At 43.1% G+C, this 15,099-nt stretch overlaps 1 protein-coding gene across 1 annotated transcript in view; it reads right to left on the bottom strand.

Annotated features, from left to right (window-relative positions):
* Positions 1 to 5,824: 5,824 nt before the first annotated feature.
* The window catches only part of IQGAP2 (IQ motif containing GTPase activating protein 2), a 249,363-nt gene continuing 240,088 nt past the window's right edge, over positions 5,825 to 15,099 (bottom strand). The window contains exons 33-36 of the mRNA XM_016205232.2: positions 13,951 to 14,111; positions 12,028 to 12,165; positions 10,641 to 10,749; positions 5,825 to 6,775 (exon numbers count right to left, since the gene is read on the bottom strand). Coding sequence (XP_016060718.2) covers positions 6,662 to 6,775; positions 10,641 to 10,749; positions 12,028 to 12,165; positions 13,951 to 14,111 — 522 coding nt within the window. The 3' untranslated portion in view covers positions 5,825 to 6,661. The remainder of the gene's footprint in view (positions 6,776 to 10,640; positions 10,750 to 12,027; positions 12,166 to 13,950; positions 14,112 to 15,099) is intronic.

Genomic DNA, 15,099 nt, shown 5'->3' with positions numbered 1-15,099 from the left:
GTAAAGGTCAAATTAAAAAACTTGTGAGTTATATAAAGTGAACTTTGTATCTTTTACTTCTCATTTCTGTTCATTTTCTGTAGCAGTGAGGGTTCTCCTGAGAGAGAGAACCAATAGGATATATAGATATATATGAGATTTATTATAGGGATTGGCTCAACCTGGTTGTGGAGGCTGAGAAGTCCCACTATTTGCTGTCTGCAAGCTGGAGAACAGGAAAGCTGGTGGGATAATTCAGTGTGAGCTCAAAGCCCTGAAAACCAGGGCAGCTGATGGTGTAATTCCCAGAGTCCACAGGCTGAGAACCAGGAGCTCCGATGTTCAGGGACAGAAGATGGATGTCCCAGCTCAAGGAGAAAGAGAATTGGCCCTTCCTGCCACTTTTCATTGTAGTCGGGCTTCGGCAGATTGGATGATGCCTGCCCACCTTGGTAAGGGCGATCTCTCTACTCAGTCTACACATTCCAATGCGAATCTATTCTGGAAACACCTTCACAGACAAACCCAGAAGTAATGTTTTACCAGTTAGCTGGGCATCCCTTAGCCTGCCCAAGCTGACAGAGAATTACCCATCACACCTTCCAATGGATTTTAGTTAAGAGATTTTGTACTCTAAGGAAAATAACAGTGAGACCACCTAGAAAATCTGTATAGGCTATATTATTAGGAGACTGAGTTGAGAGTATATGCACTGTTAGACTGAGATGATCTGTAACTGCCCCATTCATACCAGGGCCAACCTAAAGCAACACTAGGACTCCTGAGTGGCCGTGGGGTGGTGCGTCTGCTCCTTCTCAATCTGCCTCTGGGACTCCACCTCTGCCATTTACAAGGCACTGCCAAGGCTCGGGACTCACAGCAGCAGCTGAAACAGTTTCTGTCCTCTGAAGTGCAGAGATAAGTTAAGAGGGTTCTATCTTAACCTGTGACGAAGTCCTGGTTTCAGTAACAGAGGCAACAGATTTTTCAAAGTGCTCATCAGCAAAGACTATCCAATGCTCACTAGAATTCCTCAAAATATAGACAGTTTTCATCTTTTAGGGTTCTGTGGTTTGCCTCTTGAAATGTTTGAGGAGTACCACAAATCCCTACTTAGCCACAGTCCAAGTCATAAAACTTACATCATGAGCAGAACCTCTAGTTAGTACCCAACCACACACACACACGATGGTTCTGGTCTTTCAATGAGTCGGACAACGATCACACTGAGTTGTTCTCTTTATTCAAGTATGCACAGAGTCTTCCTCTCTTGGTCACTAGAGCATGTCCTTCGAGAGTGAGGGCACAGGAGGCAGTTACAGAGGCATGAACAGAGCAGGGATGATGGGCCAGGTAGAAGGTCACCAGGGTGGGAAACCCTGGGTGTCTAGCAATGGGCAGAACTGGAAGAACAAGGACCCCGCCCCCAGGGTGACTTGTCCTCCCCTAGCATTTCACTCCTCAGACTCCTTAGAGGGGGAACAAACAGGAGGCTGGAGAACAGCCCTTAAGCATTAAGCCCCAGGACAATGAGGTTCTGACCCACATCAAATACATCTAGGCCTCAGTTGTGGTTCAGCTCTAGGCCCAGAAAAGCAGCAAACCAGGCAAGAGATGCCATGGCTGACCTCAGGACCAGCTGCATTGACTAATGACCCCTTGTCCTGGTGCTGACCAATCAGTAGAGACCATGATCCTGAAAGGACACACCTGGAAAGCTGATGAATATTCTGTTGGAATCCTCCAGAGACCTCAGATAAATACCCTTGAGAGAGGACCCAACGTGGCTCTCTCCATAGAGCACGCCTGGGCCTTTCCCCACCCCCTTCCCCCAGGTGTTTTCCTTGCCTCTCTCTTTCCTAAACTCCAAGGACCCTTATTTTGCTTCTGTAACTTGTTTCCTGAGCCCATTTCTTCTACAGCTCACTTATTCTACCTCTGTGACTTTTCAAGTAAACTTTCTCTTATACTTTGAGTCTTGGCTCTGAATTATTTCTTAGCCAGAACTCAGGCGCGGAGGTTGCTGGACTGAGGTCTGGTCTGACTCCACCAATGTGACACTGGCACTGTTTTAAAGGCCAACAAGCGGAAGCTGAGTTTGCCACTCCACAGTATGCCTTTTGGGACACTGATTTTTTTTAATTTTTTTTTTTTACTTTTTCAATTTATCTTTATTGTTGAGAGTATTACAGGTATACCATTTCCCCCCGCAACTGACCCCCTCCACTTCGCTCCCACCCCCTCCCCAGGCCTTCACCCTGTTATTGACTGTGTCTATGGGTTATGCATATATGCATATAACTTCTTTGGTTAATCTCTTCCCACCCTCCACCCCCCTTCCCTCTTTCCTCTGAAATATGATCGTCTGTTGCATGCGTCAGTGTCTCTGGATCTATTTAGTTCGTCAGATTCTTTTGTTCATTAGCTTCTTCTTAAAGACCCTTCAACTTTTCCTGTAGTGCTGGTCTGGTGGTGATGAACTCCTTTAGCTTTTTCTTAATCTGTGAAGCTCTTTATTTGACCTTCAATTCTAAATGATATCTTTGCTGGGTAGAGCAATCTTGATTGTAGCTCCATGTTTTTCATCACTTTGAATATTTCTTGCCACTCCCTTCTGACCTGCAAAGTTTCTGTTGAGAAATCAGCTGACAGTCATATGGGTGATCCCTTGTAGGTAACTAATTGCTTTTCTCTTGCTGCTTTTAAGATTCTCTTTGTCTTTAACCTTTGGCATTTTAATTATGATGTGTCTTGCTGTGGGCCTCTTTGGGTTCCTCTTCTTTGGGACCCTCTCTGCTTCTTGGACTTGAAAGTCTCTTTCTTTCCCCAGGTAGGGGAAGTTTTCTGTAATTATTTTTTCAAATAGGTTTTCAATTCCTTGGTCTCTTTCTGCCTCTTCTGGCACCCCAATAATACGAATGATGGGCCTCTTGAAGTTGTCCCAGAGGCTCCTTATACTATTTTCATATTTCTGGATTCTTTTTTCTTTTTGCTCTTCTGGTTGGGTGTTTTTTGTTTCCTCATGTTCCAAATTGCTGATTTGATTCTGAGCGTCCTCTACTCTGTTGATTCCCTGTAAATTATTCTTCATTTCAGTTCTTGTAGCCTTCATTTCAAATTGGTACTTTATTATGTTATCGATTTTCTCAGTTATTTCCCTAACCATCTGCTTAAACATCCTTATAACCAAAATTCTGAACTTTCTGTTAGCTTGCTTGGATCTACTTCATTTAATTCCTCTTCTAGAGATTTCTTCTGTTCTTTCCTTTGTGACATCTTTCTTTGCCTCCACATTTTGGCTGCTTCCAGGTGTTTGTTTCTATGTATTAGGTAGAGCTGCTATGTCTACTGGGATTTGTAGAGTGGCTTTGTGTAGTAGGTGTCCTGTAGGGTCCAGGGGCTCAGCCTCCCCAGTCACCTGAGCTGGGCCTTCTAGGTGCTCCCCTGTGTGGGCTGTGTGCACTGTCCTGTTCTAGTTGAGCCTTGGTTGCTGTTGGTGTCCCTGGGAGGAACTGACCCCCAGGCCAATCAGCTGTGAGGACCAGCTGCAACTACAGCCAGAGAGCTGCTGTGCTGGAGACACCCCTATGGAGCAGGATTTACTTCAGTGGAGCTTTGGTGTTCACCAAGTGCGCCCCTTGAGTGTCTCTGGTGGATGTGGTAGGGTTGTAATCCAGCGTGGTCGAGTCTGACCACCAGGTGCACTGTCTCTGGGGCCTCCTGGGAGGTGCAGTCAGCCTGTGCCAGTGCCTTGCCCAGGGCCCCCCAGCATGAGCTACACAGCAAACCGTAGTTGGCTGCTACTTGTGCTGGGCTTGGAGGTGCCCAGGAGAGGCCAAGCTCTGAGCCAATGCAGCTGCCACTAGTGCCAGGCCTGGGGCCACTTATCAAGCCGTATTGGGCCTGCTGCTGGTTGTTTGAGAGATTTTAGGAAAGTCCTAAGCATGAGGCTCACGAGGCCACTTGCACAGAAAAGCCCCTGGAAATGGCCTGGATGAGCTGCAGGTGGGGAGGGCGGGGCCTCCGGGAATCACGGGGCGGGGCCAAAGGTGTGAGCCAGGTGCTGGGGATTCAAATATGGCGCCTGCCTGCCTGCTGTGTGCGGGGAGGACTCGCCACAGGAGCCATGGCCTCTGCCAGCCCTTCTGCCTGGGAGGAAGCCGCCCTCCGCCTCTCGCCCGGATCTCAGGCAGGTTAGTTCCTCCCCGAGTGTCCCGGGTCCTTTCAGGCTGCTCCCGGCGCTGGGCTCAGAGGGAGCGTCCGAGTGAGTCCGTGCCGGGCCCTTTAGAGGAGCTGCTGGGGCTCCCGCAGCCTCCGCGACCCTCAGGGACAGTCCCCGCTGGTTTCACAGCCCGAAGGTGTGGGGACGTCTCTTCCCGGTCCCAGAGCCCTGGGCTGGGGGCCTGCTGTGGGGCTGGGACCCCTCCCTCCTCCGGGAAACCTCCACCACTGAGATTCCCTCCTGGTTTCAACCTCGGCACCGGGTGTGGGCCCGCGGCCACGTCTCTGCAATTCAGCCCCGATCCGCCGCACCTGCGCCCCTCCTACTGGTCCCGAAGCTTCTTCAGTCCCCTGGTTGTGGGGCCTCTGTGCAGCCAGATCTCAGGAGGCTCTGAGTGATGGTTCTGAATTTTAGTTGTAATTTTGATGTGGTTGCGGGAGGCGGCGGGTGCAGCTGTTCCCTACGCCGCCAGCTTGTTTTTCCTTAGCATCACGTGAAGAAGTGGTGCGGAGGGGAAGGAATCTAGACGCTCCCTGTGTCCCACTGTCTCTGGGTGGCCCCAGCAAGAACTTGTTTACCAAATACTTGCTCTCTCTCATCTACAGCAGTATTTTCTGTATTACTCCTAGATAACTACAAAACATTTTTGTACGAGTGTCAGGTTTTGCTTATAAGTCAAAATGAGGCAGTAGATACAGTCATGGAAAAAGAAGAAACGGACAAATCAGTCAGCGTCCTTTTACAGAAGTCCATCTCAAGGTTAACGCAACAAAAAACACATCCACACATCGCTGTGACAATGAGTATTGAGTACCTCTTTGTCAAAAATATGTTTAACCTGAAGCAATCACTAAAGTAGCAGATTCTACTTTTTTAGAGAGAGAGGAAGGGAGATAGGGAGAGGAACATGGCTGCCTCCTGTACGCACCCCAATGAGAATCGAACCCGCAACCTTTTGGTGTATGAGATGATGCTCCAATCAACCACCACCTGGCCACGGCAGCAGATTCTACTTTCAAAGTATGAATTTTCCAAATTCTATTGGTCTTACACTGAAAGCTCATTTGTGCCAGATGTGCAAAAGCTAGCCCACTTTCTCAGTATCTGGTAATCCCTGTGGAAAATAAAGCCCGTTGAATGAAGGAACAGAATACGGTGTCAGGGAGGTTCCAGCCTGAGTCTGAATCCCTTTGTGGTGGCGACAGCTAAACTGTCCCCAGGAATTACTCTACCTTTTGTTTCCCAGCCTCTCTTGAAGCTAGCTGTGGCCACAATACTAAGTTTTGTTTGGTCAATGGGATGTAAGCAGAAGTAGATGTATAACTTTAAAACAAAGTGCTTGCCCTGGACTTCTTTCCCTCTTCCTGCTGGCTGGGAATCAGTGACCAGGACAGAGCTGGGTCCCTGGACAACCTCGTGGGCCTGCTCACTTACCTTGCAGCTACTGAATCTGAAAAAAACTTCTATCTTGTTTCAGCCACAGGGTTTTGGATCTCTAGGTCACAGCAGATTACTCTGTCCCCTAATGTGTACAACTGTAGGCATATTTTTTTCCTGATAAAGCTCACCAAGAACCTCCTCCACTAAATGGTTTGGATTTACTGAGACAACTAAAAAGCCAAATTAATGTAATTCAGTAACATTTATTTTACATGAAACAATTTTCAAAGAATACACTTAAAAACCATCTAGATACTGATTTTATTGCATTACAAAAATTGAGAGGTACAACTGAACTATTCAAATACATTGTGAGGAGTGGAGGTGGGGGCCTAAGAGCACTGTTCACGTGGTTCCTTAATCACTTACAGGCTCTCGGTGCAAGAGTCTTTACCATGAGGCACAAGTGCATTTCATTTAGTAGGAATAAATCACATAAAATATATACTTTTATACAGAAAGTGTTATTGTATTATCACTTTCGATTACTTATAAAAACTTCATTTAAAATTGCACAAAAGTTCTCTTTAAAACTGATAACTCCCAGAAGACAGGGCTTAGAACTAAGTATCTCTCTAAATAATTCATTACAAATAATTAGGTTTCCATTTCTCCACAGACTAAAAAAAAAATCTGTGAAGAATTACATTATTCAAAAGGGACACTTTAAATTTTTTTCATAAGAAAATAGGTTTGCACGTTTGTCCCTAGTCAGCTAAATTCATCTTCTCCCTACTATAAGACAAATCACAGAATGTTCAAAGTTTTAAATCGGAGTACCTATGCCACAGTACACTGTGGAAGTGTTTACATCAGTTCATTTTGTGTGTCATTCTACCATAGCGTCAAATTATCAAGAAGGCACAATGGGTACATTCTTCAGAACAGTTTTGGTCTTTTTTTAAAAAAAAAATCACACGTTTATGAGCAGTGATTTCAATCATGTTTAAAAACAAAAATATGAAACAGATTCATTTCCCAATCCAGGTGATACAGAATCCACGAAATTTCGCAGGTGCTTCACTTTCCGTAGAATTTCTTGTTCAGCAGGTATATGAGAAGGTTTACATTCACTTTAACCTTATCAAACATTTTCATTACAGCTACTCCTTCATACTGCATCTCAAGTAAATCCTGAAATTGTAAGGCACATCATTAAATCTCAAACTTGACATTTAGCATATTTAAAAAATACTCTAGAAGAATTTGACAAAAAATAAGATTCGCGTGACCTAGGTGGGTGTTCTTATACTTCAACGTCTATCAGAATCACCTGGTTAAAACATGGGCCAGTTAAAACACGAACTGCTGGGCCCCACACCCAGGCATTTCTGACTTGGTAGCTCTAAGGTGGGGCCCCAATATCTGCACTTTACCAAATGCCTACATGATGATCACTGTGTTGGCCTGGGTGCCATACTTTAAGAATCACTTACTTAAATGAAAGAAAATAGATTTTTAGGACTGATGAAGACCACTGAAAGAAAACCATTAGGATTAAGTTAATTCAGCCGTATATTTTAATTTTCATTGAAAAATTCAAAACAAATACTCCAGCAAGATGGGGTACACCCTTTAGAACAGAGGAGTTTTCCAAAGCGAAGTGAGCAAGACAATTCACTGAGCACTAAAAAGAGTATTAGAACTATTTATTTTGGTTTTTCTCACTTTTTAAACACTTAAATTTTATATATATTTTATAAAGTATATTTTGAGTATAGTGAAAGGAACAATTATACTTTAGAAATAAATATGTACAAATGGGGTGGCGTGATCGTGCTGTTTATTGATGAAGCTGTGTGACTGAAATTTGGCGAACCACTACAAAAGATCCTCCTGATCTGGACTACTTCTTTTCCTATACTGAGAACAAGCCCTCATTCCCAAGTCAGTCTATCACTCTGGGCTCCCTTGCCACCATATAAAAAAGAAAATAAACTCACCTGCTGAAAGCCCTAACTGGGTCACACCAGCCAGATGCATGAGACTAAGCAGTAACATTTCACAAACACAGGACAGGAGACCTTTCCCAAACAGAAGGTATCATTCCTAAACTGCGCCAGACTAATACCCAGGTCTCGTTCTCTTGTTTTTAGCTCTGGAAATGTCCTGGTTCTTCATGATAATACCTTATGTCTGTATTAAGGAAGCCCCCTGCAGAAGCTGGATCATTTTTGAGAGAACTCGGCTCTTGCTAGCTACCTGCTCTACTTCTTCAATTACCTCCAACTGCACTCACCTAAACGCTTACATTATTTAGATATGCTTCTGAGATGGAAATTCCATAGGGAATTGAAGTTCTTCCATCAAGAATGCTTTTACCTATTAAAGTGCACTGGAGATTCACTTTTCCTTTGGGAAAGGCAATGTCTGTTAATCCAAGTCTCTTAGAAAAGAAACTAATATAGTTAAGTAGAGAAGGAATGGACGATACAGGGGAATTAGCTGGGCCCTTCAGGTGGGGAGCAGAGAAAATATAATCACAATTGTGATGAGAAGACCAGATTTTAGTCTTAGCTCCACCATTTGCTATCTTGTGATCTTGCAATGTCACATAACCTCAAAGTCTCACGGAGTTTCTGAGGCCTCTCTAAACAGGTGTCTCCTGGTCACCTGGCATTCATCTTGTGTGTAAACTGAGGATAACACTGTTAAGTTCCGGGGAGTATTACTGGGCATGTGAGGTCAAGGTATCTGTAAACCCTTTGTAAGCCACCCTGTCTTGTCAGGATCAAGTGGAACCTGGGAGAGAGGCAGTGGAGCTGAGTAATGAAGACGTGGACTCTAGCTGCCTCTTCCATAACCAGCTCTCTGAACCTCCATCCTTAACTGGGAAAGGGAGACTGCCAACCCCACCGTCCTCAACAAGCACAAGCCATTATTAGTATAAGCAGAACATCTTCCTGTAAGCCTTGCCCTCCTTTTATGTATATGCCTGTAGCTATAGGATGCAATTAGGATGTAATCTTCGGCAACTAAGATGAGCGGGCTGAAGAAAACCCAGACACAATGCTAGAAGGCATCTTCCTTAGACCTCTTAGAAACTTCTTGACACACTAAAAACATGGCCACCATGCTGCTTTTTGGTAATTCACTTGATAATTTAATGTTCTGTATAAACAGAAGTCTGACTTTACGTTACTATACGCAGGGCAGCTCTTCAGGCATTCGACCTGTGTAGGGGCTCATCATCAGAAGGGCACTGTACTTGGTTTCAATCATCTTGAAATTCTCGATAACTTTGAATAAGGGCTCTGCATTTTCATTTTGTATTGAGCCCTGCAAATCTTGTAGCTGGTCTCAATGATATGGTAAAGGTTAAAAACCTGGGGCTTATTAGCCACCTGCATACAGCTAAGGAGTAACATTTCACAATTATGTGTATAAATGGATGGTATGAATAGCTAGTCCCACTGCATGCCGAATCCTCACAAAGGGGCAAGTGAAGCTTGGTATGTGCACCAGTGTTCAAAGGAAGTCTCAAGGAATTTCTGAGGCCTCTCTAAACAGGTATTGCCTGGTCACTTGGCATTCATCTGTCCAGTTGATACTGACTGGTCTTGGGTCATTTCCTTCCTGGCAATCACATGGCATGTTTGCCCCCTCTGGAGAAGATTCACTAACCAAGGTGCATTACCCACAGGCACATTCCTTTCTCTTCCCATATTTGTCAAAGTGTTAATGTAAAGTAACTCAAGATTCAGTTAAATTGTTAGATGGATACATTTAGTGATATTTAAATTCAGTTAGAAAACAATACAGTTTATTTAAGTATAGTTTTCATAGTTACATAATATCTTTTATTTTTTTCTCTATACTCCAATCTATTCCATTATTTCAATGTTTTTATTATGCCCATTTAGCTCCCATTTTCGTTTTAAGTTACAAGGAAGGCTAGAGAAAAGCAGGGCTCTGGTATCTGCTCCCAGGAGGGGAGGTGATTTCAGGGCTCAGCAATGGGCTGAGCAGGCAGTGAGGCTGGAACTTACACCATGCCCAGTGGCTTGTCAAGATGATTCATGCAGAATACCTGAAAGTCATTTTATATACAAGTAGTTTGGGACCCAGTAAATAGGTGTTATTGCCATTTAAAAACTCAGCCCGGCTGGGTGTGGCTCAGCGGCTGAGCATCGACCTAGGATCCAGGAGACTGCGGTTTGATTCCCAGTCAGGGCACATGCCCGGGTTGTGGGCTCGATCCCCAGTCGGGCGTGCAGGAGGCAGCCGATCAATGACTCTCTCATCATTGATGTTTCTACCTCTCTCTCCCTTCCTCTCTCTGAAATCGATAAAGATATATTAAAAAAAACTTATACAAAAAAGGAAATCTCAATTCTCTAAACTGATTCTGTGATAAGGATGAAGAAGCTGGGAGTAGATGAACTTAAACATTAGGTTGTACCCTCCCTTTTTTTGGAGGGGCACATAAACTGGGCTTCTCAGTTTCTGTTTAAGTATATTTGGCTTAAATGTAGCTCTTATGAGAAACAGCAATGATTCAGACTGCAAATATAATTTTTCTACTTACAGTTATCTCCTTTGCACAATGCTTGTCATTCATATGATCCCAAACATTTAATAAATAGATTTGAGAAACAAATCTATTTAAAAAGAGGGGAAATGCAATTGGGAAAGCTCCAATCCTGGGCATACACAGTCTTAGAAAGAAATTCAAGTTCCTGATATAAGGAAATTTCCAGCCTCTCCTTAATAGCTCTGAATACTTTCATAGTATTCTTCTCTCTCAGCTTCAAAATGGAAACATGGTGAGGAAAAACTAACTGCTCTGGCTTTACCACCTAAAAGCACTGTAAGTTCCAATAAAATAAAAAATCATAGCTTTAAAAAAATAATCAGTGCATCAAAAGCTAATATTGGCAAATAAGGCCTACACTGGCCTTCTCTGTTGAGCTTCACTGTCGTCATGAGGAGTGCAAGCCAGGGGCCACGAATGACCCACACTACAAAACTCCTCCCCACTTTGCAAAGCCCAGCCTACCTGAATATTGAGCTGCACCTTTTCCATCTCCACACCCAGGAATTTGGACTTGACATCGAAGATGCCCACATCTTCCGTAGACAAGATATCAAATGTAACATTTTTAAACCTAGTGAAGAAAGGGACAGTCACACATGTGGAACTACAAATATATGCTTAGAGTTGAAACAAATGAATGGAATCCGAAGCTACCACTACTTAGTGAATGGTCTAACCTTAAGGAAAGTCATCCGAAACCTCCCACCCCTTCCCCCACTCTGCTCCCTAAAATGACGAGCTCTGTAGCTCACAGAGCACCGACACAGGTGCTTTACAACAAAAGACATGCAAAACATGGCTCTTGCTCTCAAAGAGCTTAAAATATAGTTGGAAATACATGAGATCCACAGAATAGGAGAGTTAAATATTGACTTATACCATGGACAGGCCAGTTAAGTATTTCAGATGGTAAGTTTTACAAGAACTTAAAAGAGGAAGAAGTATTTTCTCCGAGTGGTGGTCAGGAGAAGGTTTGATGGGAGAAATGAAACAGAAGCCAGGCCCTCAGGGAAGGCGAGGGAGTCGGAGGAATAGTGATCTGGCTTCCTCCAAAGGACAGGGAGTGATGGGGCACTGGGCGCATGGCCCCTTTATTTTAAAAACTTTTTAATTTATTGGGATGACATTGGTTAATAAAATCATAGAGGTTTCAAGTGTACATTTCTATGACACATCATTTGTATATTGCATTGTGTGACCACCACCCAAAGTCGAGTCTCCTTCCGCCACCATATATGTGACTCCCTTTACCCTTTACTATCCCCACCCCCTTTCCCTCTGATAACCGCCATACAGTTGTCTGTCTCCACGAGGTTTTGTTTGTTTTGTTCTTTCATTTGTGGCTTTCCAGGGTCCCTTTAAAACAGAGAACCCAGTGGCACCTGGGGTGGGGCTGCAGAGGCGGGTGTTGTTTTCCCCTCTACCCTCTGCACGGCTGGAGGGTCCGGCTCAGGTGCTGGCACACAGTCCGTGGCTTTGAAATTAGAAAGGTACTGTTTTTCAATGGTAAGTAATCTCACCTATCAAGACCAAAAGGCAGCCTTTATTCTCACTGCTAAGGACTCCGTTCTTTTGGAGGGAACAGGGAGGCTGGCAATTCCAGATGCACTGGACAGGCCACGGGAGACACAACCACTTGGTCAGCCCTTCATCCAACCCACCAGATGCTCAAGGCCTGGTGGGAAGACTAGAGGTGACAATGCACGTATCTCCCCGTCACCTGTAATCAAGGGTGAGCCTTGAAAGACCAAGTGAAGCTCTCTTCAAAGGCCACAGGAACCAGAGAAGTGTGAGGGAGATGTTACGGGGAATTAGAGGGTGTGCGTCTGTGCGATTCCCGGTCACTCACTGGTTGGTCTGCAGGTCGTCGATGCCCAGCAGCACACCCTTCTCATGCAGCTTTGCGGCCGTGTACTTCACCGGCTTCCCTCTCTTCATCCCCTTGGCTTCTCCTTTGTCGTCTATTTTGATTGATCTCCGAGAATTTCTAGCAAAAGAAGAACAAACCGTCTGTCGTCCTGATGGCAAACTCGGAGTGCAAGAACCATGCCCAGGGTGTAGGCCGCTGTGCAGACCTGCCCTCTTGGCACCAAATGTGCAACTTTCCATCTATTTTGTGATTGTAAGTGGCAGTTTTCCCCATGCAGTACAACCTCGCTATGAACCGCTTAAGGGAAAGCTATTTTCAAAGTGACTGAAGTTTGAATTACAGACTGTTTTTCATAAAACTTGCACTCTGCTTTTTCAGGCGTATCGAACTAAGTGGCCACGTCCAGTCATTCTGCAGGCAGCTTCTCATGAGCGGCACACTCCTGAGTCAAGGTAGCGCCAGGTCTGCTTTAATTTGTTTATCTATGTAGCCAGAGTTGTTCTATTGCTTTATAAATATTGCCTCACATTTACAAAATTAACATTTCCATAGTGCTTTGAAATAAAATTCCTTTCTTATATGTTATTTCATTTTGCTCCCATAACAGTACTTGTGAGGCTGGCACGCCTCATCTCACCTTAAAGATGAGATACCTGAGGCTCCAGAGAAGTTCATCGGACAGGTTCAGGGTCACACAATACAAGAGAGAATCAGAACCCAAGTCCAGCTCCCCTGACTGCAGAGTTTGTAAAATGCCTTCGAGTAGTTTAGTGTGTAATTCAAACTGAAGTCTGAAATAGTCTGCAATAAATATGTAAAGAAAACCTCTAACATTTCTAAAACGCCCAATATTTCTACCAAATATTAGCTCTACCAACTTTTTCCTCTCAGTAATAGAGTAAAAGTAATTTATAGGCCACAAGCAAATGAATTAAAATTCAGAACTAGTAGGGCCCACACAAATGTGGTTGAAATTTAGTTATTTCCCTTAATCAATCTTCTGAGATTTTCCCCTATAGCACCATTTCCTACTGTCAAGTTGACAATAAGCATTACATAAAAATACTGTATTATCTATTTAAAAGGGTAATTAAAATTTGATTAGTATTGACCTTAGTCTAATGATAAGAATAATTATGAACAAATAATACTCATTAAAAGTGGCTATATTGCATATCGAAAATCTATACTATGTACGCTAATGGGTAATAGAGAACTGCCAAATTTTGTCTTTTGTGTTAATGATTTTTTCAAAACCATTAGACAATTTGAAATCATTAGGCTGCTGTGCAATTAGCAAATATCTGGTGTTACCTAACGTTATCAAGAATATAAAATACTGTTTATTGGAGACATTCCATAAACAAGAGTAGCCTTTATTTTATTTTGTTTTTTTAAATCCTCACCCATGAGAAACATTGATGTGAGAGAGAAACATAGATTGGCTGCTTCCTGCATGAGCCCCGACAAGGGCTGGGGATCGAGCCTACAACCTAGGTGCATGCCCTTGGCCGGAATCGAACCTAGGACCCTTTAGTCGGTGGGCCAACGCTCTAACCGCTGAGCCAAATCGGTTAGGGCTAGCCTTTATTTTTATAATAGTGCTTAAAAGACAACTTTGCCTAGAAAAGACAAAAGGAACAATGAACGTTCTTCCCCAAGTGTGAAAGTTAAGCTACTTTAATTTCAGGTTTGAAATACTGATGGGGAATTATAAAGTTTCTAAATTCAGTCCTGACTTCTTAGTTCACAGTGCCAATTCATAAAATTGAAATTCTAGTTTTTGGTTATAAAATAAAGCAGAAAGTTGCTTCCATCCCCCACCCAGCAGCCCAGGGTTGTGAAAGAATTGACATCCATATAAATCATGACAATGCAAATGAATATGCGATTTTAACTTACTTTATTTTTAAGTTGTCTAAGCAAGTCTTTATGTAGGTGTCATAATAATTAATTTGCTCTTCATAAAATGCTGCCTTCTCATTAAGCGCTTTCAAGGTCTGCTGGAGTTTTGCCAGTTCGGCTTTTCGAAGCTTACGATAGATTCTCTGATTTCGAATATCCTAAAACAACATGTAAAAAGCTGTGGTATGAGATGTAAGCAGAAGTGTGCTTTGCAATCTTGCCAATTTGAGACAAGAAGAATATCAAGTATTAAATCACTATCTGGGACTGCCGTTTATCTCAGTCACCTTATTTAATCGACCCCACTTTCCCCCTTCACTTCTGACCTGGCAAGTGCCCATGTTTCACTTAAAGGGAGTTGCTAAGGTTTATTTTTTTCTTGATGGAAAAGCAAAAAAGCAATTTTAGAATTACCAGACAAGTAATCTAAGGAAAAATCGTGTTTTAAAAAGGGCACAAGGAAGACTTTGGCCTGAGATAAGCAATTTCTTCAGGATATTTCGAATACTCCTCTCCAAAGAATACTTGATGCTGAAAAGGGTTGTATTTAGTCACTGCGTTCATTTTAGAAATAAGTAAAACTCAATACCCTTTTAAATCTGGGAACCATTCTCAAGGTTTAAAAACAACAACTGGGCTCTCAAGACTGAAAACATTCAACACTGATAGCTACTTAACTATTACTTGGATTTAAATAGAGTTCCTAGGACAGAAAGTTGCCCAAACTGCTTACTGCTTACAGAGCTATGCTACATTTAAACTTACAGATAAAAGCTTTTTTGTTACTCTAGTTGGTAAATAACGAAAATGTTTCATTTAAGAAAATGGTGCCTGTTTCATATTATTTGTCTGTTGTGGACAAATTAAAACCATTCCCCTAGAAATCCAGAGATAGACACACCCTTCTTAAGTAAAAATTCTTTACTAATTAGAATCTTTTGGTGGGTGTCTTCATAATGGCTTTTTCTTTTTTTAAGCCAACAGTGTCAATTTCTCTACTACACGAGAAATATTTCCCACCCCAGAGCTGCAGAAAGAAATGCTGCTTCCCTTGAGTCACCTGCTAGAAGAGCGCTCCTGCTAGAACTGACAGTGGCGTCCAGGGAAGCATGTCCTTCCAGAGGTAAGAAAATTGCTTCTCTGATT

This window comes from Miniopterus natalensis, chromosome 3 (genome assembly GCF_054644295.1).
Source record: "Miniopterus natalensis isolate mMinNat1 chromosome 3, mMinNat1.hap1, whole genome shotgun sequence".
Classification (NCBI taxonomy): Eukaryota; Metazoa; Chordata; class Mammalia; order Chiroptera; family Miniopteridae; genus Miniopterus; species Miniopterus natalensis.
Note: the sequence above shows the minus strand (reverse complement) of the source record. Positions and strands in the feature narration are given on the sequence as shown.